The following is an 18,350-nucleotide window of genomic DNA, read 5'->3' on the forward strand; positions in this document are numbered from 1 at the left end:
TCAAAATAAACCAAGTCTTTTCATTATTATATGTAATTTCAAGTACATTAGCCAAAATGAAATCAGCATTATTTACAAAAGTAACACTCCACTGGTCTAGGATTGAAGTTAGGGAATCAATGTACTTTTGAGTTTAATTCATCTGAATTCAGGATACATATGTATATATATGTGTGATGTGACAAAAGAGGTGATAATCTTGTATACAGAAAAGATATATGAACCACCAGACAAAAGAATTAATTTTCTTGAAAAGATTCTGAGCAATTATGATAAACTGCATAAATTACTGTCATATAATATTTATATAGCACTTCAATTTATAAAATATTCCTAAAATCATTTTTACTGATTCCATTTCCTACCTGCTTGGTATTTTAATTAAGTACTTCTACTAACACAAATTTCACAAATGAAGAAAAACACAGTAAAAAAAAAAAAATCAGGGACAGGATTCTAGGATTTTGAAAGTCCCTCACAGCAAAGCCTACTGACTTGTACTACACACTCTTAAATGAAGTCTTGGAAACTGAGTCTCAAAAATAAAACAAAAAAATCCACAAAACATTAAGATGAGCCAAACCAAAGATCAATAGCTGCAGGCAGAAATAAAGAAAGCTAATTCTAAGTATACATGAAAACAGTTTCCTTAACATTAGACTATAAAGAGACAAAAGCAATTCCTATACTCGGGACATTCTACAAATAGGCTAAATTAATGATCTGCCAGTAAGCCACATGCATCTTTTAAAGGCTTAATTCTCTAACTCACAAACATTTCATTAAGGTATGAATTTAAACATTTCCTTTCTTCTGTTCTCTAATTGTATCAGTACACCTTTCTACAGAACTAGAAAATGACCTCAATCTTTTCCATTTCTTTCATATTTTCTTATTTTTATTAAGGCCTAGTCCTGAGTGTGACTAATATCAGTCTCACTACTTTTTAGTTCAGATAAAGTAGCCTCATTATTTTACAGTTATCCGATGTTTAGAACTGGTCACACAGCAAGAGACAAACTGCAAATCAACTATTTGCATTTTAACTTACAAATTATCCTTTTCCTTTCCTCTCATTCAAGGATAGTAATGCTATTAAGATAACAAAAATTGGGTAAATTCAACATCCATACCAAATAGTCTCCCTTCCAAATGAAAGTAAAGTGGTATATGAAATATCTATATTTCATTGTGCTTTTCTAACGAATAATTTAGAGGAGACAGAGGGAGTAATTCATGGGTTCCTACTACAGGAACAATAACTGAGTTATAGGAACAAATTCTGGGCCTAAGAAAGAAATTAAATTTTGACCATTCAAATTTCTTTGGGCTATTCAAATTTCACTGTAGACTTCTTTTGTTTAAAGCATCTTTATATATAATACTTTACACAAGTGCCAAAAACTATGAGTAAAAGTTTTTTTAGAAGTCCCAGAAAAGACAGATTGAAATAAGTATTTCTTGGCTGGCCTATAACTATGTATCGCACACATGGCTACAGGATTTAATAGTCTTCAAGCCCCTTCATACAATATTGGAAGACACTTTCAGGATAAACAATCCAACTATTCCCAACTTCCACAACCTAGGTTTCTATCACAGCATCTGTCATATTTAAATAGTGAGAAGACTCACTGGGCTTTGAATTCTTGATCCCTAGCACTGTACCAGACACACAGGAGATGCTCAATAAAGGTTGAACATATGAGTAAATCAACACTGGATGCCTGGGTTCCTTCCATGAAGCCTCTCCTAAGTGACAGTCCAGTCTTTCATTTGAACAATTCACAAATGGGCTTTTTTCACTCCCCAAATTGGTCCACCCAGTCTTTAGACTTTTCTGACTGTTCATGGATTAAATTACACTATCATATATATATATGTATATATATACATAGCATATATAGTTATATACATATAATACATATAATGTATCATGTGTGTATATATATATATAATTCTATAGCTGTCAACTCACAGAAATAAAACTTTTCTATACTTATAATGACCCAAGTTTCCAGATCAAAAATAGAAATCCATGGTCAGGCAGAGGACATTTAGTTACTCCCTAGTTAATGCACAAGCATTCAACTCCCACAAAATCCATTTCAAGTTGTGTCTGACTCTGCAACCCCATGGACTGTAGCCCACCAGGCTCCTCTGTCCATGGGATTCTCCATGGACTGGAGAATCCAGTACTCCAGTACTGGAGTCGGTTGCCATGTCCTCCTCCAGGGGATCTTCCCGACCTGGACTGAACCTGCATTTCTTATGTCTCCTACATTGGCGAGCAGGTTCTTTACCACTAGTGCCACCTGGTAAGCAATCAACCAGGTGGCAATCAATCCAAAAAGTTTTTACCTTTCCATACTATTAAAGGATACATCAATCAACATATTACATGGCTCATTCACTTTTCAGTGGAAACTCTGAGTAACTCTTTGAGCTTTAATATAGTCACTCTAGGTGTACAAGGGCTCCAAATATTCAGTGGACACTGGAAAAGTCACATGAAGCTACTATTTCAGGTAAGCTGCACGACTGAACTATCTCTCACGTCTTCATTGAGATTTTCACAATTCACAATGCAAGCCCTCATATTTGACTGAATTAATTGCAAAGCCTCCTCACCGGCTGCTCCCCCAGCCATTCTCTCTATATGGCTCGCAAAGAGCATGTTACTCCCCTCCCTCAAACCTGGCAGTTTCTTGTCCTGCAGCCATATACCTCAGCATGGCAGGCCAACATCCTTTATCACCTGACTTGTCCACCTCATCTTCAGCTTCCTTCCTTTGCCCTACCATTCTGGCTTACTTATTTAAATACTCTGAATTTTGGTCTTTCAAGCCTCTGTGCCTTTGTACATGCTGCGATCTTTGCTTGACACCCCTGCATCTCCTTCCAGCAAATTCAAAGTTCTCTTGTTTTTGAAAGTAATGCATCTTCACCATGGTAAAGACCCTGATGCTGTGAAAGACTGAGGGCAAGAGGTGAACGGGGCAACAGAGGATGAGATGCTTGGATGGCATAACTGACTCGATGGACATGAGTCTGAACAAACTTTGGGAGGCACTCAGGGAAGCCTGGTGTGCTGCAGTCCACGGGTTGCAAACAGCCAGACGCGGCTTAGTGACTAAATAACAATGGTAAATAAAATCAGAAAATAAGAGACAATTAAAACACCCAACATTGCATGCTCCTGTCCTAGGCAGATTTATCTATATCCTCATTTGTGTACCCAGCTCCACCACAATCACCTCATGTGGTTTAAGGTAACTGTTTAGATTCAGGTCTTCACTGTCAACCTAACAGGGTGGTACCAATTGTTTATCCCTAAGGTATAGCACAAAACCTGGAACTTAGCAGACACTTAATCAACTGAAGGACTGAAAAGAACAGAATTAAGGCAATGCAATCAACTGCTGACCTGAATCTCCTAGTACTGATGTTAGTAATTCCTGTAACACTATCAGAGTAATCCTCTTAATAGATGCTGACAGACAGATTACAAAAATAGTGACTCTTCTTGTCCTCTCCCTCCCTGTGCATTATTTTACACCCCCAACCCCTGCTTTCTTCTTCTCAATGTCTGAGAAAAAAGTCAATGATTAAAGTTCTTCAGTGTATTACAGTCCCCTGATATGAGGGAAGGTTGGTCTGTGTGACTAATAGAATATGGCAGAAATGATGACTGCCCCTTCTGAGATTAGGTTATAAAAGACAGTGTGGCTTCTACCTTGGTGGAGGGTGTTCTCTCTACCACCAAGCCTCCCCCATTTCTGTCTCTTTCTCTCCTCACTCACTGAAAAAGCCAGCTGCATGTCAAGGATGGAAAGCCTAAGTGGTGAGGAACTGAAGCCTCTGGCCAAAACTCAGTGAGGAACTGAGGTCTGCAAACAACTACGTGAATGGCCCTGGAAGTGGATCTTCCCAGCCCAGTCAAACCATATGATGATTTTCCTGGCTAATAGCTTGGAAGCAACCTCATGAGAAACCCTGAGCCAGACCCAACAGACTAAGCCACTCCTGTACTTCCAACCCTCAGAAAAAGTGTGAAATAACAACTATTGCTTAAATAGTATTCTTGCCTGGAAAATTCCAGGGACAGAAGAACCTGGAGTGCTACAGTCCATGGGGTTGCAAAGAGTCAGACACAACTGAGCTAACTTTGGAGTACTTTGTTACATAGCAATAGACAACATATAGGTGGTATTATTATTCTCCAGTCACATTTACACTGTTTACAAAGTAAAATGAAGCACTGTCTTTCTAAAGGACTGTCTAGAACCAAGAGATCATGTGGTACAATCTGCCACAATATTCTGTAAGGAATAACTCTTCCATTTCCATATTAAGACCCAAGTCCAACTTCTCCCTACCAACAGTGATTACCCAACACCACATGAAACTGGTCACCTTCTTTCCTATAATCACTGCCATTCTGGTCCAGTAGTCAGACCTCTTTCAGAGCAGTTATATCAGTTTCCTTCTGTACACTTGTTCATTTATGCCAACTTAATTTTGCCTCTCCATTTGCTAATCAAAACATAATTTAATATCTTTCCTATAAACCAAAGCTTAGTCTTATTTTACTCCCTGTAAATCTATGTTGTTCAGCATCTTTTTAGAAATGATTAGTAGGGTGTTCAACTTCATAATCATTTACCCTGATGGGGAAAAAATCTAATTTCCAAAAACAACCCCAAACCAATTTCCTTTCAATCTAGCAAATTTATCCATCTTTCAAAATACATTATCTAAAAATTTTATACATGCTATGTGATAACTAGTGGTTTCATGTGTATGGATAAGGAAAGCTCTAAACAAAGTTCATAAATCTGTGCTAAGAAACAGAGAGAATTAAAGAGAGCTGAAGTTCTCATCAGTTAATTTAATATGCTAGCTATATTTGTAATACAGATAAACTGTGCATTGCCTATTTTCATAGTTCTTACATATTTTAAGATACAAGGACATTTTCCTTTCACATCATCATAACAAACAAGCAAGCTTGCATGAAAAAGATATAAACTGTTTCCCATCAGGATATGTCATAATTTAAAATATTCAGATAGAACGGTAAAGTGTGTTTTATCATACTACCTAAGCTAGAGCATATAAACAAAGCTACAAAAGATCTAGACAGACTAACTGGTGGTACTCCCTATTTAATATGTCTGCAGTTAAGTTAGGGAAATAATACTATCTGCTTGCAAAAGTAAACTCTGAATGTAGGCTGCAAGAAAAGAACCAAGATACATTTTTATCCCAAGCTCCCCCAAATGAAGAGAATGGTAAGTTCAGTACCTTAGACATAAATGTACAATTGATGCAGTTTATATTTAAGAGACCTTCAGTTAAAAAAAAAGATTTTTATTTAAAGATATCTATAAATAAGATCAAATGCATACTATCAAATATAATATACAAGTCTTTTAAAAGCTTGATAGAGAAAACATTGCAGATAGTGTTAAGAGAATCATGCGAACAATTTTAATGGACAGAATAGTATTGATGGGAGAGAGTAAAAAACACCGGGTGGAAGGGAACCAAGGCAAGTCTTTATGAAGGGAAGCACAGCAGAATGCTGTTGGAAAAATACTTGAGCAAGTGAGTATATATATATATGTGTGTGTGTGTGTGTGTATATATATATATATATATATATATATATATATATATATATAAAATACTTGAGCAAGTTAGCAAGTGAGCTAAAAGGGTCAAAGAAAAGAAGAAACTGAATCTGGCAAGGAGGAATGGGGGAATGAATGGAAAGAGGTAGCAGGGAGGGCAGTGGAAAAAAAAAATTCAGGGAAGGAAGGATCCACCTCTAGCCCATAGGTACCTTTGTACAATTTGGAAAAGGATGCCCCTCGAAGAGGAAACAGCCCTACACAAAGATGCACAGTTCAGCCTGCAAAGTTTGGGCCAGATTTCAGCCCAAACTTGTTCCCTAGGTTAGGTCACTTTATGCAGTTAATGACTTCTAAAGAAGGAAAGACTGACTAACTCTGATGAAGAAAGAGACAGCATTTATTTCTCTATTTTGAAGTGCAGGTAAATGCCTACAGAGCTGTACACAAAATCAAATTTTGTTGCCTTTTCTTAATATCTTACACCTGCATGTGTAGTTCTGTTCTAACCAAAAACATTTCAGCTTTGGGAACAATGGTGTTACTGGTGAGCTGGAAGACATGGTTGCTAGATGATTGTGGCATTTAAGGAAACCTGGTACTCCACCCATCTAAGCAGATATACCCACTCTGGCCTGAGACTTGCATACAGTTCCTTATTGCCTCTGGATCTGGCTTTTGCGGGTCTCATATAGTCAGAGGGCACCAATGCTTACTGATAAGAACAGGGTAACAGGTATCCCCATTAAATGCCCAGACTTAGTGAAAAGAGTAGTTTCCTCAAAATGTTCCTTTGAAGGCCTGTGTCACAATTATCTTCAACTGCTTGTTAAAATGCAGATTCCTGGGTTCTCACTCTCCCAGACCTCCTGAAGCAGAAGCTATGAAAGTGAGGCTGGGACTCTATTTTGTGAACAATGGACATTAAAGGTGGAGAACTACTATCAAAATAAAAATTAAGTGTGGAAAAAAGGTTGGAAAACCACTGTTTAAAAGGAATGTAAAATATGAGAAATTTCTGGGTGAAGGTTATGTAGAAGAAACAAAAAATGATACCTAGTAACAGTGTACAGTATAAAGTATAAACCATGAATGGTTAAACATATGCCATCTTCATATAAAATATAAAACTTTCTAGAATTACAAATTTTTAAAAATCATTATTATATATACACACAGACACTTCTTGGGGTCTACTTATGTTATTCTGAAATTAGGTTATAATGACATTTCACATATTAAATTGCTTATCCTGTCAGAAAACCACCACACTTGAGAAATTTCACATTGGGAGATTAACTACAGAACTTAGCCCAGACATCATTCCCTTACAGTGAAAGTGAAAGTCGCTCAGTTGTGTCCCACTCTTTGCCACCCCATGGACTTATACAGTCCATGGAATTCTCCAGATCAGAATACTAGCGTGGGTAGCCTTTCCCTTCTCCAGGGGGGCCTTCCCAACCCAGGGATTGAACCCAGGTCTCCCACATTACAGGCAAATTCTTTACCAGCTGAGCCATCTGTACGGAAGCCACAAGTTGGAAACCCAACAATACTAGAGTGAGTAGCCTATCTCTTCTCCAGCGGATCTTCCCGACTCAAGAATTGAACTGGGGTCTCCTGCACTGCAGGAGGATTCTTTACCAACTGAGCTATCAGGGAAGCCCCATTCCCTTATACCCATGTGCCAAATTTAGGTCTCCATTGAGAAATCTTAGTTGATAAATCCTTTTTTAATAGCACCTCGAGTGGATGACAGAAAAATGACAGGAGCAGCTAACTTACCGCTGTAAGGGGTCCTTCCGCTTGCGCCTCCATCGGACTCGTGGGTGTCACCGTAATAAACTGACTAGCAGCTCCAGCCTGGAGTTCTAGCCGATCTGTATATTGCTCTGAAGCAGCAGTGGCAGGGCACTCCCCAGAAAGCACAAAGACCACGCCTGAGGTTTCCTTCTTTAAATGATCATTTTCTGCCCAAGGACCCAATTGGAGCTTTTCATCTTGAGGCGACTCTTCTAAGACCTGGAGGACTTCGGGCTCCTCATCAGAAGGGCTTCCAGTTGTCTTATGGCCTAGAGCCTCATTTGTCCTAAAGTCCTGAAGGTCCTGTTCCTTGTCCACAATCACCCATTCTTTGGAATCCACCTCCTGCTTGCAGGAGCTCAGGTTAACGGCTACAAATCCATTGCTGCCACCACCGTCTGCCTGCTCAGGAGTGTTGGCAGAGGCAGGCTTGGAAGCATCTGGAAGATATTCTTCATCATAGTGCCAGATGTGGTCAGCACGGGACACAGCTGGAACACACGGCTTATGAAGCAGAGCAGGGAGAGTGGATTCTTTTCCTGCACTGGGATCTTTCTGCATTTTCTCCAAGCTTAAGAAAATGAGTACAAGTTACTTATTTGTCTTAGGGAAAATACTTACTATATAACCTATATGCTCTATACAGAACTAATATTTACCAATAGATGAGAAAAAACAATATGGATAAAGCATTAGAAACATTTCACAAGTTAATAATGCTCTTCCCCACCTGTCATAATCCTGTTTTGGAAGACAGAGCCAATGGGAGGAAGATGACTCTCCTGTTGCCAGGCAGGAGAGAATCTTAACCAGGTTAACTAGAGTGACTTGTGTGATCCATTTTATCTTTGCTTTGCCAAGGCATTCACACTGCCCTCTTCTCTCTGCTCTGAGGGACTAAGGGGAAACTTAACAGAGGCTTTTGCCTCAGCAGAGGCCCTACAAAAAGGAAATGAGGACACCAGTATGCATCAGGCAAATACTTTCTGAACTTGTTTTGTCTTCAGAGAGGTATATATAAATGTATATTCATTCAAATAAACTCCCCCAAAGACAGGGCTAGGCAATGAGACTGGTGGTATTTGGCTGCACTGGCTTCTGAGAAGTGCTCTCACCTGCAGGGAAGCAGTTGAAGCAATACCCTGTTCCTCTTCTTAAGTTTGTGATCAGGTGCTTCACTTCCTTCCACTGTTCCCAACTCATTCTAGGTTTTGGCTTGAGTTCATTTTCTCAGAGTACTTCTGTTCTCAACTCTGTCTTGTCTCTCAGCTCTTCCCTCAGCATGGACCCTCTTTTATTTCCATTCTTTTGTCAGAATAATTCTTTCCCAAACTAAGCTTTTATCCCTATCACACTTTTATTTTTATTCCCAATCTCATGCACAACTGAAAATGTTTATAAACACTGCCTCAGCACATCCTTTTGATTGTACTACCGTGTAGACACAAGCTTACATCACATAGCCGTGAGAATGAATGAGTACCATCTGAAGAATACACAGCTATGAAGTACTGCTTAAATGGAAGCTAGATTGGACTAGGTCAGAAGTGGCTGAACTGTCTTCAGACACCGTAAGTACTATGTTAGTCAAATACATGTTACTTCTAACCTCATATTTCATTAGTGATAGTAGTCACCAGGGATATATATTGAAGGATGTTACTATTATTAAAGCCACTCAAGTCTTAATATTGCTAAAGCCTTCTATAATTCAAAAATATATCTGAAGTTCTTTTCAAAGTTTTGTTTCAGTTTTTTTTTTTAATCACAAATGGAGATAATGGGTCTTATAACCATGAACTACAAACAGTGGTTACCTATATCATATAGCTCTCTAAAGTTCCATCTTTCCTTCTGTCTGGGTAGAACGATAAACATTCACATCTCTTTTTCCTACAGCATTTATTCATAGAAGGCTTTCATTGAATTGAACTGCCTATCACTTGTATATATATTACTTTTTCCCCTGCTTCATGTACTCTTCCACCTTCTTGCCTATTGCCATCTTTCCTAGGCCCTCTCAACTTACACTCCTCCATTCCAATAAGAGAGATCACCTTCCAAACAAAGCCACTTCAAAATGTTCATTTAATTCCTACCTAGTCTTAGGAAGTTACCAGCTCCCACAGCCAAAGGCTCTATGTTACAGAACTGGGAACAATATTAGAAAGAAAGCCACATTAAGAAGGAGAATGTTAACTAAAAAACATGGATGGTGATGGCACCTTTATCAAATCATTATCAAAGCATTACAAAAATGCAAGAACTCCTTATTTGAAAAACTTTACATAATAGAAATTAATAATAACAATAGTATTTTAGTTGCTTTGAAAAAAGAAAAATTATTTTATACCAGGTCTCAAGAAACTTGTCAGTATCTGGCTTTGGTTCCAACGCTAGGCGTTTCTCCAGCTCAAAGCTGTGGATAGAACGTAACTTTCGCACCAACGGAACATCTCTGTCTGGCTGAGTAATCTCTGAGCGGACACGAATTGGGGAACCGAGGCTCGGAGCATTCAGAATACCATTTGCTTGACCATGGCTATTTTCCTCTTCAGTAGCAGCCTAGGCAAAACATTAAAGAAAACCATGAAAAACATTCTAGTCACTAGACATGGTAGGAATCATTGAAGTCTTTCAATATAAGCAAGTGTTTGCGATATTTTTTCAGAAGGTTAGGATATTTTGGATAGTTTAATTCATTACTACTAGTCTATTAACCCTTTATTAAATAAGTTTTCTAAATTTATTCTCAGATTCAGTATTTTAGTGTTTTATATTTTGGTGAAATAATGCCATTTGTAGCAACATGGATGGACCTAAAGATTATTATACTATGTGAAGTAAGTCAGAGAAGACAGATGCTGTATGATATCACTTTTATGTGAAATCTAAGATATGATGCACATAAACTTATCTATGAAACAGAAAGACTCACATGGAGAACAGACTCATGGTTGCCAGCGGGAGGGGGTTGGGGGAGGTGGAGTGGTAAGCTGGGGTTAGTAAATGCAAACTATTACATATGGAATGGATAAACAACAAGGCCCTACTGCATAGCACAGAGAACTATATTCAGTTATCCTGTGATAAACCATAATGGTGAAGGATATTTTAAAAAGAATATATATATATATATGCATGCATAACTGAATCACTTTGCTGTAGAGCAGAAATTAACACATTATAAATCAGTTATACTTTGATTTTTAAAAAAAATTTTTTAAATGAGTTAAAAAAAGAAAAAAAAAAAACAGTTTGCTCCCAGGAATTCCCTGGTGGTTCTGTAGCTAGGACTCAGAGCTTCACTGCCTTGGGTCCAGGTTCAATCCAAGATTGGGCAACTAAAATTCCTGCAAGCCACATGGACAAAAAGAAAAAGAACAGTTTGCTTCTGGTACTATACAGACAGAGGTGACACTACAAAAATCTGACACCAACTTCCTGACTACTTTTCACTACTTATTCCTGATTACTACTAGTCCAGGAAGTTCTTACCAACAGCCAGACACACAGGGCAGCACATCACATCAACAGAGAATGTTTCTGCAAATGACTCTCATATTCTGTTAATTTTTTAAAATTACATAGTTTGAAAATAGAGTATGTATTGTCCAAAGACAAGCCAAGCTCCTCAGAAGTGATCACAAAGATTCTTTTTAGGATATATTTCCCATTCACAAAGAATGACTAGCCAACTTTCTATCAATCATGTTAATAGATATCAGCCAAGAGTCTCATTTTACACCTATAAATGTTAACCTCCTTCCCAACTAAATCATTATTAAAAAAGAGGAAGTACCAAAAAACGAACTTATTTATAATTCACTGTCCCTCCATCCCATTTATCTTCGTCTTATTGTCCACGAACATAGAAATGACTGGAAACTAAAACTGAAGAGAAATTTAGGGGCAATCTACCCCAAGATAGTATACTAAAAGTTATTTAATTCAGAAATCTGTATTTCTCCCCATACTTACAAGTGGACCTGCTTTCAATTCTAATGAAGAAAAAATCATGTTACTTATTCAAGATGCACTTTGTCAGTTCATGACCAATTTGATGCTTTCCACTCCCAACCCTCATTTCCTCTCCTCCATTTGAGACAGTTTTCAGAATGAACACTCAGACCTCCATTGGTCTCCACTATGGAAGAGAGCCAGAGTCTTGCCATTTTATTTGAAAAGACCATTAAATTCTGTTCCATAGATGTATCTTCTTTTAGACTCTGCCTCTGGTTATTTTTTTTTTCCCCTCCCCCCGCCCCGCCCCCCACCCCCTGGTTATTTTTTTTAAACTACCTTTATCTTCCACAAAATATAAGATGAAAAATTTTTAATGTCCACACTTGAGTGCAATGGGCAAAACTAACCAAAAAATACTGCAATCATTAATATAAATAACTAGCAACAGAGTGTTCTACTTATTCAAAATTGTGAATCATGATACTCTGCTAAACCAATAGGAGAAAAATAAGACAGAGATAGATATCATTTCCTCAAGAAATACACACCTTACAAATCCCAAGCTTTATCTTATTCCTGTTGGTATCCATCTCTTCCCAGACATCCTTCTCCTGGGGACGAGGGTGTCCCAGAGACCCAGGCAATTTATCTGGTAACACACCAACAGGGATGCCATTCTCTCCATCACTAAGCTGTTCATCTGGAAACACCTCATCTGTATTTTCTCGAAGCATGTCTCCTGGGATGGGAGTGGCATTGGCAATTCTGAAAGTGATAAATGAAAAAAAGAAAGAAAAAAGGACAGAAGTTTAAAAACACCAGAATCAAAAATTACTATGGGACTATCCTACATTTTGTTTCTAGATTTAAATGATGAAGTCTATTAAGAAAGTAGAACAAAACAATATCCTCAGAAACTTAGGGCATGTCAATTCTACAAAATAAACTGCACTTTGATCAACAGAACTTTCAAGCTGATTTAAAAACATAAATTCTGATACAATAACCCTCTAAGTTAGCAATCACTTTAAAAGCATTTATTTTCTATTGACTCTTTGTGAATTTTTATATATTCTATTCTTAACCTATTTTTCTTAGAGAATAACAAAAACTATAAACAGAAAAATGTTGTTATGATTCTTGCTTTTGAGGTGAAGTAAGAAATTTTCTAACTATATACAGTTCATATGGTTCTGTATGAACTGACTAGGAACAAGATAGAAAATACTAATTGGCATTTGTCCGTATGTTCTTTCAAAGTAATTTCATGTCCTGTTTACAGAGTTGGTCACCACTCCCCAAGACTTCTGGCCCATGAGGGGCTTTTCTAGTTCTCAGTTATATATAACTCACTAAGCGATCAGGTCCCTGCTGGGTCTGATATTCTGTAACTAGTATGTTCAACTTTATAGACTATAGCTTGTTTGTTTTTTTAATATTGCTGACTGAACATAACATTTAGCACACAGCAAAACCTTTTCTTAGAGGGATCTGCAATGTCTAAAAGCAGAAAAAAATGTCTTCAGCAGATTATACTGACACACACAATTATTATGATGTCTTCTCAGTGAACCACTCTAAAGGCCTAGGTGTTATAAACATGTCATGCTGTGAGAATAAGAAAGATATATGCGACAGGAGCACGTGGCCTGTGTTTGCAGGCAAGGTATAAATTATAGAAGCAGATTGGGGTAAACATTAAGAAGATATACGAAGAATTGGATGGATGTCAAGACAAGTAATGAGACTGGACATCCTTTTCATGCCCTTTTCTACAATACAAGGTAGGAGTTGGCAAATCAGGGCCTATGAGCTAAATCTGTTCATCTATTTGTATAAATACTATGTGCGGCACACAGGCATGCTCATTTGTTTACATCCTGGCTATACTATTTTAGCACTGCAGAGGCAATGGTGATGGTGACAGACGGCAGAGCCCACAAATATTCATCTGGCCCTTAGTTAACAGGTAAGGCTTGCTGACTCCTGATCTAAAGCATCCTCTTACCTCTACACCTTCTCCCTCTACGAAGAGCTAAGAGTTGTGGGACATAATTATCAGTTTTTCTCTTTAACACTGATTCTCTAGGGTTTTCCAGGTATTCGACCAAATCATTTGCAAAGAGAGAAATCTCAGAGGTCAGCGAACTTTTTCTTGAAAGAGCCAGACAGTAAATAGTAGGCTTATGGGTCTAATACTTTGCAGGCAAGATGGATACTAAAATGATCAGACAAGTGTATGATGAAAAATAAGTATATTCAAAGAGCCTTAAAGTATTCTGAGTAGTAAAACACAAAGGTAAAAACAGCAACTTTATGGTGAAAAAACGTAAACCACCTTAACCAGATACCAACATTAATATCATCGGTAATAAGGCATCGTGACATTACGTATCCCCCCCCCTTTTTTTTCCATTACGTATCTCCTTATTCAATGCTATCAATTTTCCCCTTATCTTGGCTTTAAATATATCTCACAGATTCTGATATGTACTGTTTTAGTTATCAATATTTTTCCTATAATTTCAGTTTCCGTTCCCCCTTTTACCCTAGAGTAATTTGATATAAGGTTTTTAAGTTTCCAGGTGGAAGGGTCTTTGACACATTTTTGTTAGTAAATAATATCTGTTTCTATTACAGTGTGATCAGATAATGTAACATTTCTGCTTTGTGGAACTACTTCTGTTTGGTGACCTGATAACTGATCAATTTTTATGAATATACCAGGGGCATTTGAGTGGATGGTGCTCTATCATCAGGGTATAGAAGTTGAAAAATATGCCTAAGGTCTACCTTACTGTGTTGTTGTCTTCTATTTCTTACTCTTCATTCAGCTGAATTCAATCTTGAACTCAATTGTGAACAGATTGAACTGTACTACAATCTCCAGTTACTAGTGTGTTTCTTTGTATCTTTGAATCTCTGGTATTTGTGGCTTTCTAAAGATTACCACTATGATTCTGGTGACTAAATATTAATACTATGTCCCATTTGTGAATTGTGACACTTAGCATTAAAAGTACCCCTCCATCTCTATAACTTTTAATGTTTTGTGCGTTTTTTTTTTTTTTACTTGAATGCTACATTGTTTGATATCAGGATTGCTATTTTCTATTTCCATTTTCCTGATTTATTTTTGTCTATCCCCTTCAGAAACATGTTTTTCTAGTGTATCTCTTGTATACAGCAATGTAAATGGAACTAAAAATCTTTTTATTTTGATAGATGTGCCCATGCATATTTATTTCGATGACTGCTAAGTTTGGTCTTAATCCTGTTATAATATTGTATAATTATGTGTATTTTGCTATATTCTCTATAAGATAGGCATTCTTTGTACTTTAAAACTTTAAAAAATATATATTTTAGAAGGTTTGCCTTTTTGTCTTAATGGTCACCTTTGGACATTTACATTTTAAATGCTTTCAGTCCCATTTTCTTATTTAATCTTTTGCTATTTAGTTTCTTACTTGTAAAGTGAAGTGGCTGGAACAGGGTGATGGATTCCAAAACCAGATAAGCATGAGAAACACCTGATGTGTATGAACTTCTGTTCCACATGCCTAGACATTCTGATTTAGTAGGTCTGCTCTGAGTCCTATGAATAGGTATTTTAAACAAACATCTATGGTGGTTCTATTGTAGCTAGTCAGGGTCTCACATTTGAGAACTCAGACTAACTAACGGTTTCCCTGGTGGCTCAGATGGTAAAGAATTTGCCTGCATTGCAGGAGACACGGGTTCACTTCCTGGGCCAGGAAGATTCCCTGGAGGAGGGCATGGCAGCCCACTCTAGTATTCTTGCCTGGAGAATTTCTATGAACAGAAAAGCCTGGCAGCTACAGTCCAAGAGGTCACAAACAGTTAGACACGATTGAGCAACTAACATACAGTCTAATTAGGGATATTATCTCCAGTTCTATGGGTCCATGTAAGCTTTTCTGAGTAAATAAGCTCTAGTATCTCATCTCAATATAAAAGGAAAGCAATGGATTAGTGATAGAGAATCCCAATTAGGTCACTGTATGATTTTTCCCTACTCGCTTTTTCTTTTAAACCAGTTTAAAGTGATCAGAGAGCAGGTTCTAAAAAAAAGGGGGGGGGGGCTCAGAAAAAAGAGAAAACTTCCCCCAAATTAAAAATAACAAAAGCAGCTGTATGAGTGCATATGTAGAGAAAAAGGTATTAAATAACAAGAAAATACTAACCTCTTCCTAACACACTCTGAAAATTAATCGCTTTCATAAAAGGAATAGCTACATGTTTTGTTCCCACTAAACTTAAGCAAAAGATAGTTAGAAATAATTGTGGCTTGTTGTTTCTAGGATCCCATATATTCTTTAGTAGTAAATGCAACAAATGCCCCTTAGCATTTTGAAGAAAACTTTCTGTACATATGACATTAACAAGCAACACAAGCTCTAAGCTGCCATTTCACAGTATAACCTGTAAGTGTTTTCTAAGAAAAGTAACTGTGAACAGTCAGGTATAAGTGCAATGTTAATTCCTGGAAACCCAAAGGCATCCCATTGTCTTTGCATTTGGTCATCTGAGGCAGCCTGGATGAAACAAAAGACATTTCTGCTAACAGAATGCATCTAGGAAAGACACTGCTGAACCGTCTGTTTAGGACACACCCAATCGCCGCAGGGGTCAAACGGGTGTGCAGCTGAGGCGTGGTGGAAGCAGTGGTCGTGGTGAGGGAGCCATCAGTTCCAGTCTTCTCCCAGTCGAAAGGATCACTTTCAATTACTCCAAAGGCCTTGATGCTGTTGTCAAACACGGATGTAAGAAGCTAAATCACAAAAGGAAAAAACTGGAGTAAGCCAACAGTAAACATAGTCACTTTATTCTATAAGAGAAAGCACCCAGACTCTTAGTTTGGTAGTATCACTTTTTTAAAGAGCCTGATGATACAAATAGGGGAACTCGAATAAGGACTACATAAGGATGATGATGTTCAATTAGCATTGATTTTTCTCAGCTGAGATACAGATTTTTGGTTATGTAGGATAATGTATTTTTTGTAGGAAGATAAATAATGAAGCATCATACATAGAACCTACTTTGTGATGATTTGGCAAAGGGAAATATGTATTATATGTGTACGTATGCATTCAGTTTCAATCATCTAAGAGTTGTTTTTTTTTTTTTTTTTTGGTCAAAAAGGAACATTTTTATATGCTTCAACTTAAGTGACCAAGGTTAACAGTTGGTATATCTAGGTTAAGAGGTATATAAAACTTCATTGTACTTTCTTAGAATGTTTTTGTTGGTTTGAAAAATTCTTAAACTATGTGTATGTGCACACAAACTATCAAAAAGAAAATCTGCTGTTACTTTATATTATACATTCTTTTACTTTTTGTCTTTAAATTCCAAAAGGGTGGTGTAACATTAAGAAAAATTTCATAAAGACCTTCCTTTACTGTTTGACAGTATGCAACATTTTCAATTTTATGGTTAAAACTGGATTAAACTCTCATCATTTCTCTTATTGTTAGCATCCTACCCTCATAGATTCACCTTGCACACTTCCTGCCCCAGACCTGAAATTAGTACTTCTTCACTGGAGGATTTTTACAAAGGGCTGTTTAAGGTTTCAAAAATATTGCTCTAAAAAGTGGATAACAGATGCCATTAATAAGGAGGGGGATGAGGGTGCCAGGATCAGATGACCAGTTAGGAGGCTACTGTCAACTAAAGCTGAGTGGTAACAGTGGAGGTGTTAGGATTAGGACTTACTGATAGAGTAGATGAAACCTGTAAAAGTAAAGAAAGAATAAAGAAAAATTTATATTTCTGTCCTGAGCTCCTGGTACCATTTAATGAGATGGAAAGCAGTGAATCTGAGGACTGGGATGTTTAAAGTTTTATGGAGTTTAGGGAGGAACAGGGAATATAGATACAAATTTGAGAGTCATCAGTGTACTGATATTACTGGCTATTATGTAAAGCCATAGACTAGATGATATGATCTAGGTAGAGTAGGTTGCAAGGGCTAAGGCCAAGGGCATTGCAACATTTAGATGGAAAGATGAGGTGAACTCAGCAAATGAAACCAAGGAGTGGCCAGTGAGGCAAGAAATGGGAATGTGGTGTTGACCAAGTGAAGCAACCACCTCAACAAGCAGATGGTCAAATGCTATCAATTATAAACTTAACAGTTATTTCTGATTATTTAATTGATTTCACCCAGACTGTAGGTTCCAAGAGGCTGGTACATGGCTGATCTTGCTCATCACTGTATCAAATATAATGCCTCCTATCAAAGAGTGTCATATTGTGATTTATATGAAATATATATCTGGTCATTTAGAAGGTCAAAAATATATTTCTTATATATATTTGGTCTTTGTCCACAGTTTCTGACTCACAGCTCCCCAAACTCTTGAAATTTTCTGAGACATAAGAGCAATGGGAGCATTTTTTGTTATAGTATTTGATCTCTAGTCCACAGTTCCTGAACTCACTTCAGAGCCATACAGGGGAAATGGGTGTCTTTTTATTCATAACAAGCTCCTTTCTACCGCAACTGGGTTTATGTTACTAAGGTGACTTTTGGAAAGTCACCAAAGGATGGAGGCTGCTCATCAGAGGAACCAACCATATGATTAGAGGGTTGGAACTTTCAGTCCCACACTTGTGTCCTCCAGGGGAGGGAAGAGGGCTGGATGTTGAATATATTACCAAGGGTCAGGGAACTCTGCTCAATATTATATAACAATCTAAAGGGGGAAAGAATTTCAAAAAGAATAGATACATGTATATGTATTATTGAATCACTGCTGTACAACACATTGTTAATCAAACTATAATCTAAAATAAACTAAAAAGTTAAAAAACAAAAACAAAAAATTTTTAAAATGACCAATGGTCAATGATTTAATCAAGCATACCTATGTAATGAAGCCTCCATAAAAACCCAGAGGCTGGGGTTCAGAG

At 37.3% G+C, this 18,350-nt stretch overlaps 1 protein-coding gene across 4 annotated transcripts in view; it reads right to left on the minus strand.

The window, feature by feature from the left end:
* Positions 1-18,350, minus strand: part of TTBK2 (tau tubulin kinase 2) — a 124,606-nt gene that overhangs the window by 10,923 nt on the left and 95,333 nt on the right. For all 4 annotated transcript variants that reach the window (XM_065940186.1, XM_065940188.1, XM_065940189.1 and 1 more), the window contains 4 exons: positions 16,043-16,200; positions 11,954-12,170; positions 9,793-10,004; positions 7,422-8,010 (listed from right to left, as the gene is read on the minus strand). In XM_065940186.1, coding sequence (XP_065796258.1) covers positions 7,422-8,010; positions 9,793-10,004; positions 11,954-12,170; positions 16,043-16,200 — 1,176 coding nt within the window. The remainder of the gene's footprint in view (positions 1-7,421; positions 8,011-9,792; positions 10,005-11,953; positions 12,171-16,042; positions 16,201-18,350) is intronic.

This window comes from Muntiacus reevesi, chromosome 7, assembly GCF_963930625.1.
Source record: "Muntiacus reevesi chromosome 7, mMunRee1.1, whole genome shotgun sequence".
In the NCBI taxonomy this organism is placed as follows: Eukaryota; Metazoa; Chordata; class Mammalia; order Artiodactyla; family Cervidae; genus Muntiacus; species Muntiacus reevesi.